This window comes from Coenobita brevimanus, chromosome 110, assembly GCF_032717465.1.
Source record: "Coenobita brevimanus isolate Jiangsu-jjx chromosome 110, ASM3271746v2, whole genome shotgun sequence".
Classification (NCBI taxonomy): Eukaryota; Metazoa; Arthropoda; class Malacostraca; order Decapoda; family Coenobitidae; genus Coenobita; species Coenobita brevimanus.
In genome coordinates, this window is record NC_137063.1 from 4,663,441 (window position 1) to 4,676,743 (window position 13,303).

Consider the following 13,303-nt stretch of genomic DNA (forward strand, 5'->3'; position numbering starts at 1 on the left):
CACAGTTCTTGAGAACAACAGGAGGGACCCCATCAGGCCCATATGCCTTGTTAGTACTGAGGCCAGTGATGGCAGAAAATACATCAACTGAAGAAATTTTAATGTCAGCCATGAGGAAGTCAGAGGGGGGAAGTGATGGAGGAACTTGCTCCACCTCCCTCGTCCCTCTTATTTCTCAAGGACGTCTCATGCTTGGTCATAGAAAGGAGTGCTTCTTCTTATTATTATTATTTTTTAACGGTCAGTTGTGCAGTAACCATTCGACGTATGAGAGTGAAATATACATTTTCAGATATGGAAAATCAAAAATGTTCAAATCTGTAGGACCAAAATTAACTTTGGTGGAATTTTTTTCTCTCTGTACACAAGGGGTAACAATTTTTATTTTTGAAGTTCTTTGATGGTCGATAATGATGTAACCATTAATCATAAGAGAGTGAAATAACTTTTTTTAGGTATGCAAATTCAAGCTCTTGAAACCTGTAAGAAAAATTTTTACTGTGGTGAAAGATAAAAAATCGGACCCTTTTTGCGGTTCTGGGGATAGGGGGACTAGGAGAGTTGCTGTCTTTAGGGGTTAAATATCGAGTGTCTTTTGGCCATAAAGTCATACACAGTAGCATACAGATAGGTCTAAATGTTTTTTTCCCACATTAAATGCTCTAGTTATGGCTGCAACCACGATTCTTGTCACCCAGAGACTGATGCGGTGTTCTGCAGGATGCAGAAGAATTTGGATGTGTGTGTCTAGGGACGCCACTCTGGCCTGTGTTTCCTGCGCATCCATTCTTTTACCAGACAAAATTCGTTTAGTGAACATAACGTTCTGCCAACTTAAGTTGGTTGTTAAAACCAAAATTCATGAAAAGAGGGGTTCGGTATATTGAGGGTTTACTGTACAGTGATCCCTTGGTTATTGCACATAATTGGTACCAGACATTGCATGTGATAATGAAATTGCATGATAATGAAAGCACAGAACCTATGAGATTCATCCTAATTGGTACCAGGCATCCCAAGTGCAAGCCCAAATTTTCTTTTATGACAATATAGACTCACAGAATACATACAAAGATATACGTTACACATCAGGAACCCACACATGCATAGTTAGGCTAATAGAAAGTGATGAAAAGGGAACTATAAGGAAGAAACACGTACCAGAGAGAGACCTGAGATAGGCATGAGGTTAGGGGTTCCGAGGTTAAGGGGCAGAAAGTTAGTGGTATTAAGGAAATTTTGGCTTGCTCTTCATCACTCACTTTTACTAATGACTCACCTATTGAGTGTATCCTGAATTATTATTTGATCAACAGTTGAAATATTGATAAATTGATTGTTGCTTTTTCTTTGTGAACTCCATTTTTCCCTGGTACTCTTCTTTGGTATCTTAAGTTTTCATTCATGACTGGCTTTACCAAGATACTGTACTGCCATTCTCCTAGAGGAGAGTGGAGGAGCCTGCAGAAATCTCCAAATGTATTTTCTTTACCTTAACTACACAGGATTGGAACCTTCTTTACCATGATTCTTTAACTCGTGAGATTTTTCCTTGTCAGAGGACATCTCTGCCTTTGTCCTTGAACCTCCTCATTCAAATTAAATTCTTAACTGCTCCGACACTAAGCCCTGTCTACCCTCATTTGCTTGCCTGAAGTGTTTAGTTTGCCTCCTTCCTTAATGTCCTTAGTCTGTCTTTTGCAAAAACAGCATGGGTATTATTGATTAATAATAAAAAATAAAAAAAATCATGCCTTGTACATTAAGCATGTTATGTTTTGTTGAATATACAAGAGACAGAAGGATCAGGCCATGAGACATTGAGTTCCTTACTTGTGTTTCTTTAATATTAATTTGATTTTATTTGTTGGAGCAATTAACCACTTCAATCCTGATAATGTACAGTATGGAAACTAAATGGAAAGGTGAAAGGGTGAGAGAATGGGAATATGGTTTAGGTATATGTGCGGGAGTCAATGAGAATGAGAGGGCAAGAGAGGGAGTGTGTCTGATGATAAGCAAGAAGTGGAAGGAGAATATAAGAGAGTATGGAACAGTGGGTGCAAGGATTGTATGGGTGAGGATGAAAGTAGGTATACAAGCATGGGCGATTGTATGTGTGTATGCCCTGGTAGAGGATCGAGTGGCAAGAGTGAAAGATGAGTTTTGGGCGAGAGTAGGAGCGTGTATGGACAAGAGTGAGAGGAGCGAGAGAGTGCTGTTGATTGGAGACATGAATGGCAAAGTTGGGAATGTACGAGTGGATGGAGTGGTTGGTCAGTTGGGTGTGCCAGCTGACGTAGATGGGAATGGAAGTGCTTTGGTGGACATCTGTGCTTGTAAGGGGTTGGCAGTAGCCAGCTCCTACTTACGTCATAAGATGATCCATCGGTATACATGGAGAGTAATGAGGAAGATGGATGGTGAACTTGTTGAACGAAAGGCAATGATAGACTACGTGTGTGTGGATGAGCGAATGAGAAGACAAGTGTTGGATGCAAGAGTGTGGAGAGGGTGGGGGAATGGAGTCTCGGACCATCACTTAGTGATGGCCAAGGTAGAGCTGCAAAGAGAGTGGTTGAGGAGACGAAGGGGAAGACAGGAGGAAGCAGCTCCTGTGAGAAGAGTGGAGAAATTGCAAGATAGTGAGAAAATGACAGAGTATAAGAGCATAGTGGAAGAAAGATTGGGAAGGTATGAGCTAGAGCAGATGGAAGGGGTGGAAGACGTATGTAAGATATTCACGAAAGAGATAGGCGCAGCATGTGAGGCGGTTTGTGGAGTGAGGAGGAGATGCAAGGGTGTGCAAGGGACAGCATGGTGGAATGATGAGGTGAAACGAGCTGTGGAACAAAAGAAGAAGGCATATAGTGAATGGTTAGCGAGTAGAGGTAGGGGAGAAGATGAGAGAGAGAAGAGAGAGGTATATGTGAGCATGAGAAGGGAGGTTAAGAGACTGGTGAAGGAGAGTAAGAAGAAAGTGGATGAAGAGTTTGGGAGGAATCTGAGTGTGAAATGGAGGGAGAGTAAGAAATTGTCTAGGAAGGAGGTAAAGAAAGTAAGGCAGTGTGAAAGGGGAAGTAGTAGGGGATTGAAAGATAGGAATAATAGATTGTTGGTGGAGAAGAGAGAGAAATTGAGGAGATGGAAGGAGCACTTTGAGGATTTGTTGAATGTAGAGAGTGAGAGCAGTGCGAGTATAAGTGGTTGGGGAATGGCTGGGAGAAGAAGAGATGAGAGGAGGGAGGAAGAGATCAGTAGGGCGGAAGTAGTGGAAGCGATGAAGATTAAGTTGGGAAAGGTCCCAGGAATTGATGGAGTTTTTGGTGAAATGCTTAGATATGAGGGTGAGATTGTTGTGGAGTGGATATGGAAGTTGTGTAGATTGGCTTGGGAAGAGGGAAGGGTTCCAGAGGACTGGAAATCAGCTATAATTGTTCCTTTATACAAAGGAAAAGAGGAGAGAGAAATATGTTGTAACCATAGGGGTATTTGCCTTCTTAGTGTGACTGGCAAAATATATGGTAGAATACTCATTGACAGGGGTAGGCATATGACAGAGGAGCTAGTTGGAGAAGAACAAGGAGGATTTAGGAAGGGAAAAGGGTGTGTAGATCAGATATTTGTTCTATGATGTTTAGTGGAGAAGTATCTAGAGAAGGGAAGGAAAGTGTATGCTGCCTTCATGGACTTGGAGAAAGCTTATGACAGAATAGATAGGCAAGGTATGTGGAAGGTATTAAGAATATATGGAGTGGAGGGGAAATTGTTGAGTGCTGTGAAGAGTATGTACGAGGGAGCTAGGGCTACGGTGCGAGTGGATGGTGAGCTGAGTTCTTTGATCTCAGTGTGGGACTGAAACAGGGTTGTGTGATGTCTCCATGGCTGTTTAATATATATATGGATGGGGTTGTAAAAGAGGTGCAGAGTAGGGCAGTGGATGTGGGGGTGGCTCCAATGAATGAGGGTGAGATTTGGAAGCTTCCGGTGTTGCTGTTTGCTGATGATACAGTACTGTTGAGTGAAGATGAATGGGAGTTGCAAGGTTTGGTGATTGAATTTGGGACAGTGTGTAGGAGGAGGAATCTGAAAGTTAATGTAAACAAAAGTAAAGTTATGGTGTTTGAGAGGAATGAAGTCACAGAGTGTGCAGTGAGGTTAGATGGTGAGGATATGGAGAATGTGAGTGCATTCAAGTACTTGGGTAGTGTGATGAGTAAGGATGGAACTTTGGGGGATGAAGTGCATGAAAGGGTACAGCAAGGAAGGAAGGTTGTTGGTACACTGAAAGCAGTGATGAGAAATAGAGTGGTGAGTATGGAAGTTAAGAAGTCACCGGATGATAGTATTGTGATCCCTACCCTGACGTATGGAAGCGAGGCATGGGCCTTGCAAGAGGGGAACAAATCAAGAGTGAGAGGAGTGGAAATGAGTTACTTGAGAGGAGCATGTGGATTGACGCAGAGGGACAGGTTGACAAATGAAGAAGTGAAGGAACTCTGTGGGGTGGATGTGGATGTGGTTGAGAAGATTAGGAGAAATACACTGAGGTGGTTTGGACATGTGAAGAGAATGGAGAATGAAAGACTGACTAAGAGGGTGTATGTAGGTGAGGTGGAGGGAGGGAGAGGGAGAGGTAGATCGAGGATGAGGTGGAGGGATGGAGTTGAGAGTATATGAGGGAGGGGGGGTGAGTTGGGGTGAGGGTAGTCAAATGGTGGGTGACAGAGCGACTTGGAGGCGTTTTGTCTGCAGCCACCCTTTGCGGGATTAGGGCGTCGGGCTATAGATAGGTAGATAGATAGTATCATAATTTAACACAGCTATTGTCAGATGAATTTAATTAGCTTAAGAATGACTGCCATTAGTGAAAAGGTTATTGCAAGTGGTATAGAATGTCTACAATATCGTAAGCCTCTCCAAAGGTGAACAGAATCGGATGGAGATACCAAGAATAAAATGAAAGCTACCAAGAATAAAATGAAAAATACATTGGATTGAAGGAGTTAAGCACAAGAGTATGGAGATACCAAGAATAAAATGAAAGCTACCAAGAATAAAATGAAAAATACATTGGATTGAAGGAGTTAAGCACAAGAGTAGGTTAATCATATGAGGCCTGGTAAGGAGTACCAAACTCTCTGAGCCAGTAAATGGAGAGTTTTATTCTAAATTCTTTTATTTCCATAGTATGACAGGAGTGGATAATTTTGCAGGCTTGAATGAAGAATGAAAGGATGTACTTCATATCCCTTATAACTTCTGTTAGGCACTGTGTTGGTAGTTCTCCTACTTGTACATAATCCTACCCATCCCTTTCTATGACTGAAGAATGATCACGGATTTTTCAGTAGCTTTTACCTGTGTGCTGATGAATGCAATGTAATGAATTTTTATTCCTCATCTGTTTAATTCCTGACATAGTGCCACAGTATCATGTGCAACATTACTTTGTCATCTTCACCTGTCTCAGCTACGGTACGTCATTCCATCTTGCTGTCTTCATCTTTTCCAGTTGCCATATTCCTTCAATACATACGTGATTCATATCATCCTTGCCTGTCTCAGCTACAGTACATCATTCCATCTCACTGTCTCCGTCCTTTCCAGCTGCCACATTCCTTCAATACAGATGTGATTTACCACCTCTGCAGTCCACATTTACTTATTTATTTATTTTTCCTAACTCTCATTTCCCAGGAGAATGGTGATGATCAAGACACACAACATGAATTTGAGTTGGGTGACTGCTTAGCATATATTCGCACTGGCATGGAAGCCATTGTGGACGATGAGGTTACAAAGCGTTTCTCAGCAGAGGAACTCACGGTTGGTTTATGTCATTGTCTGTTGAAGTCTGTTGTTCCCATTGCTTAATAATGCTCTTGGCTTTCACTGTTATGGCTGACTTTGCTGAGTAGTTCCTGGTCTTCCTTTTCCTTGTATATGAAGCTATCGAAGAACTGTATAAGGCATATGGGTTTTCTGGCACTGCTTAAATTAATTACTCTGGCTACATTCAAGTTAGGTTAAACATTTCATTTTTTTGGAAATAATTAACAAATAATTATATTTACTGTTAACAGTCGTGGAACTTCCTGACTCGGACTAACTGCCAGTACGAGTTCATCAGTGTGCGTTTGACCATCTTCTGGGTGGTGGGGTTCATCCTGCGCTACTTCTTCCTCCTCCCATTGCGCATCTTCATCCTCATTATTGGGGTCAGTCTGACACACTTTCATTTTAACTAGACTCCCATGTGTGTGTTATAAACCTTTAGAACTAATATACTTTCATCATTACAAAATGTGCTGTTTTTGTACATATCTTCAGTTTTTACTTGCTGTGGAAGTACTTATTGAGCATACTTATTCTCATATATGTCTTATGGTTACATTATGTAATTTTTGTTAGCTTTTATTAGTTTTTACAGTTAATTTGAATAACTGTTAATATGAAAATGATCATAAATGTACTTACTGAGCAAACTTATTCCAATTATTTCTTGTTTTAACCTTACGTGATTTTTAAAATCTTTTATTAGTTTTTCCAGTTAATTTGAATAACTGATAAATATGATAATGCTCATGAAATCACTAACTTCATAATGTAATGCTCATTAAAACACTAACTTCATAATGTAATGCTCATTAAATCACTAACCTCATAAATGTAATGTTTGTTTTTGCTGGTGATACTAATACAGCTCTTAACTTCCTCATATGAAGTGCACAAAAGTCACATTACTGCACAACTCAGATCCATCATCCTTATTCCCCAACTTGTAGATGTTGCTGATGGTGTTGTTGACCATTACCATTGGGTTTGTGCCTGATGGTGGGATAAAGCGGTGGTTCAACAAGTACATCTTCCTTACGTGCTTTAGAATAGTAGCACGAGGATTTAGCTGCGTCGTCACCTACCACAACCGTCACAATAAGCCCAGACCGGATGGGATATGTGTAGCCAATCACACCACTCCGGTTGACTGCGTAGTTCTTGCCTGTGACAACTGTTACTCATATGTTAGTTCATGTTAAGTTCCCTGTTCTCACACCGTAAATGTAGAGGTTTCGGCAGATGTGGTGTCCATTTATGCCCATTTATGCTGTATATTTGGGGAGGAATTTTGTGAACTATGTCCCACTGCTTTCGATGTATGTAGATTGATTGATGCCTTATCTAAGTTTAAAAATGTAGAACTGATATCTTGCTTTAGTTTTGTTGGGTAATCTAGAAAGAACCATCATTGTCATGCATAGTGTGATTGATTTAGAGTAAACATGGTTACCTTTTGGTCACACTGGTTCATCAGTTAGGATTTTTTTTTTTTTTTTTCAAATATGGAAAGAAAGATGAGCAAAATTCAATGTTGAAGATGAGCAAAATTCAATGTTGAAGTTTTTTGGAGATGAGCATTAATACCTCTACTGGGTAACAATAGTTGCACAATAGTTGATGACCCCTCTCCCTCCACCCCCCCCTAAAAAATGGAATACATTATTAAGTACAGTACAGTGATCCCTTGGTTATCGTGCACTTATAGTGGTTTTTATCACAGCAGGGTGAAAATCTGTACTCCTGCTATTATTGCGCATTTTCGATTTAAAAAGCATCGTTATTGTGCACATGAGCCGGTTTATCTTGATGATGGTGCAGGATCTGTGGTTTCTGATGGCCCTGAGGGATGAAAAATTGAGGCCCTGCTCAAGGAGTTAATCCCAGGCAGTAGAGACCATTATCACTCCACCTCCCTAGCCTCAGAACCTGTTACCTCGAGCCCATCTCAGGTCTCTGTGGAAAGTGTTTCTTCCCTATTGTGCCCTTTTCATCACTTACTGTTAACATAACAATGCCTGTGTGTATTTCTGATACTTACCAGAACAGTAGACAGTGAGCTCTCAATTGTCCGTTGTTATTCAGCCAAGCTGTACTCCAGTTAAAGCAAATTGCCAGATATTGCATAGTACCCCTCCCATTGGCTAAACATGCAGCATTGAGCCAGTTATTGTTTTACTATCCTTCTTGCCCTCTATCCCCAAAACTTTCCTACAGTATTACCCATGTGTAAAAGATTAAAATCAAGCATAAAATACAATACAGTATTGATACAGCACACACAGATCATCATCATCATCATCATCATCATCATCATCCGGACCACCTTTCCTACCCTAGGGCAGGGTGAGGAGTAGCAACATCCAGACAGCCCAAGTTTGCCCAATCCAATGCGTCATGCTTCCATTCACTCATCATTCAAGCCCCCAGAATCCTGGCTCTGTCTGATATGCCAAAAAACTTTCACCACATTCTTTAGCTTCACATAAATGTATCCAGTAGAGTCAGTTCCTAACTCTGTCACGTTAAAAAGGAGTGTCAGATCCCCGATCATGCACTTCACACAACATTCATCCAGCCAGCTCAATCTGTTGTCAGTCCCCTATCTTCACTGACTTCCATACCTCTCATCACACACTCATCCACCATATCCCATCACTTTCTCCTTGGTCTGCCTTGCCTCCTCCCTCCTTAATATTCACTCAGAGATACCTTTTTCACCACTCTGTTGTTATCCATTCCCTCCACATGACCATGCCATCTCAGTACACTCTCCTTAATTCTGGTATCCACAGACTTCCTCACCCCACGTCTTTCACGAATGACAATTTCATATCCAATCCACTTTCTGTACTCCACATACATTCCTCAGCAGTTCCATCTCCACAGCTCTCACATGCCACACCATACTCTCACATCCATATGTTAAAGTTGGCATTAACACTCCTTCAATTAAGCCTCTTGCAGCTGCAGCACTCAAGCCTCTGTTTCTTATCAAGGCCTTCATAGCAGCAGCTACTTTCGGTCCTTGTGTTTTTCTGCTGTCCACTTCTTTTGCACATTTTCCTCTTTTTTTCTGTCACTGTACCCAGGTATTTGAACTCTCTCACCAATTCCAGTCTCTCTCAACTCACTGTAACATCACACCATGCTGCAAGAGATTAATGCTTTATAACATAGAGACTAAAACAATATCGTAAGGAACGACCACCTAGGCTTCATGTGTTGGTCTTGCTGTTTATTTGTTACACACACACACACACACACACACACACACACAGGGAGTCAATCGAGGCAGACGTGCGACATCGGAGCTCCGTACCGAACCAACACGGCCAGTGGCATTACCTAAATTAGTATCTTTGTATGAGTCAAGCTCTGTACCAGGGTAGACTAAATGATTTTTCATTATTAAAAGAAAAAAATAAATAAGTTTAAACAAGACTTGTTCAAACAGAAAAGAGAACCAAGACGAAAGAATGCGCTCAGTCATCTGAGGTTTGTTTAGACTACAGCAGCACGGGGAATGTAAGTACATACTCTGTACTTTTAGTATTGCAAAATGGATACATACTTTAGTAAAGCAAATTTGGAAAAGAAAAGGGATAAAGGCAGAAAGCAAAATGATGATTTCTACCAAGAACTGTTTGAAGTGGAGACTCACAATAGACTGGTTGAACGTGTACACAAACTAGAAATGGCTTTCAAAAATGAAATTGATGAAATAAAGAAGCAGATGCACTTGCAAAAGGAAGAAATAGAAAAACTAGGAAGGGAGGCCAACAAGAAAGACACAACCATCAGTGAACTAACAGTGGATCTGAGTACACTTAGGAAGAAAATGAGTGAAATGGCAAGTGCAGTAGTCAATCACGAGAGTGTTATGGAAGAGTTCAAAATGACGCAGAGACAATTCGGCAAGTAAGCAGTCTTATAGACCAGAGCAGTGATATTGAGGAAATGATAACACGGGTGAATGAAGCTGTGCAAAGCTACAAAAATGATGTGGAAACCACGTATGCCGAAACGGTGAAAGTAAAAAAAGACTTAGAAACAAGGGTGGAGGAAAAAAGCATTAAACAGGAAGTGAAAAGAATAATCCAAAACAATCCAAAGTTAGTCAGAGATTCAGTAGATATAAACAAATCTATAGTAATCACTGGTATAGAAGAGGAAGAAGTAAAAAACAAGATCACAAGAGACAAAAAGGAGATGGCAAATGTAATGAGCTTACTGAAAGAAGTATCAGAGGAAATCTGTAGTAAAGACATAGAGGAACACAAAAGGTTAGGGAAATACGAGAAAAGCAAGACAAGACCTCTAAAGGTGACTTTCCAGAGTGTAAACACTGTGGAAGAGATACTAAAAAGTGCAAAGAATCTTATGGAAAAAGAGGAGTTCAAAAATGTATGGATAAAAAGATGCCTAACACAAGAGGAACTGGAATTACTGAAAGAGAAAGGGAGGAAGCAAAAACAAAACATGAGGGAAGAGAAGAAGAAATTTTTTTACAAAGTAAGTATGGAAGTTAAGAAGTCACTGCATGATAGTATTGTGATCCCTACCCTGACGTATGGAAGCGAGGCATGGACCTTGCAAGAGGGGAACAAGTCAAGAGTGAGAGCAGTGGAAATGAGTTACTTGAGAGGAGCATGTGGAGTGACGTGTAGGGACAGGTTGACGAATGAGGAAGTGAAGGAACTCTGTGGGGTGTATGTGGATGTGGTTGAGAAGATTAGGAGAAATACACTGAGGTGGTTTGGACATGTGAAGAGAATGGAGAATGAAAGACTGACTAAGAGGGTGTATGTAGGTTAGGTGGAGGGAGGGAGAGGGAGAGTTAGACCGAGGATGAGGTGGAGGGATGGAGTTGAGAGGTATATGAGGGAGGGGGGGGTGAGTTGGGGGGAGGGTAGTCAAATGGTGGGTGACAGAGTGACTTGGAGGCATTTTGTCTGCAGCCACCTTTTCCGGGATTAGGTCGTCGAGCTATAGATAGATAGAATAGGATTGCAGGTACGAAAGTGGTACACAAACAAGATGGAATAAAAAGGAGGAAGGTAGTAAAACCATGTCATGACAAGTATATAAACAAGATGATAAAGTTGATGTACTCAAATGTGGATGGAATGGTATCTAAATTACTAGAGATGAATGATTATATCAGAGAAAATGAACCACAAATAATATGCCTAACTGAAACAAAATTAACACCAAGGATATCCAATGACATACTAAACTTAGAGGAATACAATATATGGAGAAGAGACAGAAATTTAAAAAAAAGAGGAGGAATTATAATAATAACTAAGAAAAATCTAAAAGTCAATGAAATAAAACTAAATATACCATCACAAGTAGAACTAATTGCAGTAGAGATCAACACATCTGAAGGGAAAGTAATTGTAGCCAATTTGTACATGCCACCCAGATCAAACACATGGGAAAGAGATGAATATGAGGACCTGGCAGAGAGTACAGTTCAGAATTTAAGATCATTACTACATAAAATGGAAAAGAAATCGGAAAGAATTATACTAACTGGGGATTTTAATACAAATATAAATTGGAATACTCTAGATATAATTAGCCAAGAAAGCTGTTGGGACCAAAAGCTCCTGGATCTCGTACAAGAGTTTTTCCTAACGCAACATGTGAGGGAAACCACCAGAAAAAGAGGACTTGATGTACCTTCAGTGCTAGATCTGATATTTACTAGGCAAGAAAATGATACTGACAGTTTAATATATCACCCTCCACTCGGCAAAAGCGATCATACAGTACTAAATTATAACATCAGGATAGCATATGACATAGTTAACAGCAATGACAGTTACAAAAAGAGCCTAGACTATAAAAGGGGAAATTATCAAGACCTAAAGAAGTATTTCTTAGAAGTTGATTGGGAAAATGAGCTTAGAGGACAAGATTTAAATGCTGTATATAAAAATTTTTGTGAATTTTATGAAATAGGAGTCCAGAAATACATCCCACAGCACAAAGAAGCAGATAAGAAAATACAGAAATGGTTCAATACAGAATGTAAAAAATCAAAAGAAAGAAGAGATTTGTTGTGGAATAGATACAGAAGACACAATAGTGAAAGGGCATATAATAATTACAAACAGGCAAGAAACGATTATACAAGAATAAGGAGGGAAGCCCAAAAACAGTTTGAGGAGGTATAAATAAAAGTAGTGATCAACCAAAGCTGTTTTACAGCTACATCAGAAGCAAAACCAAAGTAAAAGATTTAATACAATCCATTACGGACAAGGGAATCACTTATACACAAGAGAAAGATGTTTGTGAAGCACTAAATAAGAATTTCCAATTAGTTTTTACGGAAGAAAAAAATTTTGAGAGGAACTATGTGGAACATGCATATCCACACATACTACCAGATATACAAATAGCAGGAAAAGTAATACAGGAGGAGTTAAGTACTGTAGATTAGACAGAGGAAAAGCAAGTGGTCATGATGAAATTTCATGTTGAGTACTACGAGAATATGCAAAGGAGTTAATTAAACCATTATTTTTAATTTTCAAGAAATCTTTGAGTCAAGGTAAACTACCTGATATTTGGAAAAAAGCAAATATTGTCCCCTTATTCAAGAAAGGAAATAGACAAAATCCACTCAACTACTGACCAGTATCACTGACCAGTGTTGTAAGCAAGGTATTAGAAAAGCTTATAAGAAAAACTTGAGTAAATCATCTAGAAGAACACAGTATGATAACAAAAAGACAGTTTGGTTTCAGAAAAGGCAAATCATGTGTTACTAATCTGTTCAGCTACTATGACAGAGTAACAAACACAATACAGGAAAGAGAAGGATGGGTGGACAGTATCTATTTAGATTTCAAGAAAGCTTTTGACACAGTACCACACCAAAGACTTTTATGGAAACTGTACCATCAAGGAGGAATTCGAGGCAAACTGTTTTGTTGGATGCAAGACTTTCTCATAAAAAGAAAAATGAGAACAGTACTAAGAGGAAACTACTCATCATGGAAAGAAGTGACTAGTGGAGTACCACAGGGTTCAGTGCTGGCACCAATTATGTTTTTAGTGTATATAAATGATATAAACAGTAACATTGGAAATGAGAGCTATCTGAATATGTTTGCAGATGATGCAAAAATACGAAAGAGAATTACTAACACAGACTCTTGTAAAGAGCTACAAGAAGAATGAAATAAACTTCATGAATGGAGTAGTACATGGCAAATGGAATTCAATATGGACAAGTGTCATGTAATCAAGTTTGGTAAAAGTGGAAAAAGACCTGAGTGGGATTACAAGTTAGGAAATAAAACCCTATACACATCAGAAAGAGAGAAAGACCTAGGTGCGATTATCAATAACAGACTATCTCCGGCTGACCACATCAGCGAGAAGGTACGGAACATGTACACACTGCTTGCAAATATGAGAATAGCATTCACATACATAAATGAAG

General features: G+C 39.7%; 1 protein-coding gene across 1 annotated transcript in view; it reads left to right on the forward strand.

The window, feature by feature from the left end:
* Gpat4 (Glycerol-3-phosphate acyltransferase 4) overlaps nt 1–13,303 on the forward strand; it is a 200,031-nt gene that overhangs the window by 86,748 nt on the left and 99,980 nt on the right. The window contains exons 4-6 of the mRNA XM_080285989.1: nt 5,701–5,829; nt 6,087–6,221; nt 6,789–7,025. Of these exons, the coding sequence (XP_080142115.1) occupies nt 5,701–5,829; nt 6,087–6,221; nt 6,789–7,025 (501 nt within the window). The remainder of the gene's footprint in view (nt 1–5,700; nt 5,830–6,086; nt 6,222–6,788; nt 7,026–13,303) is intronic.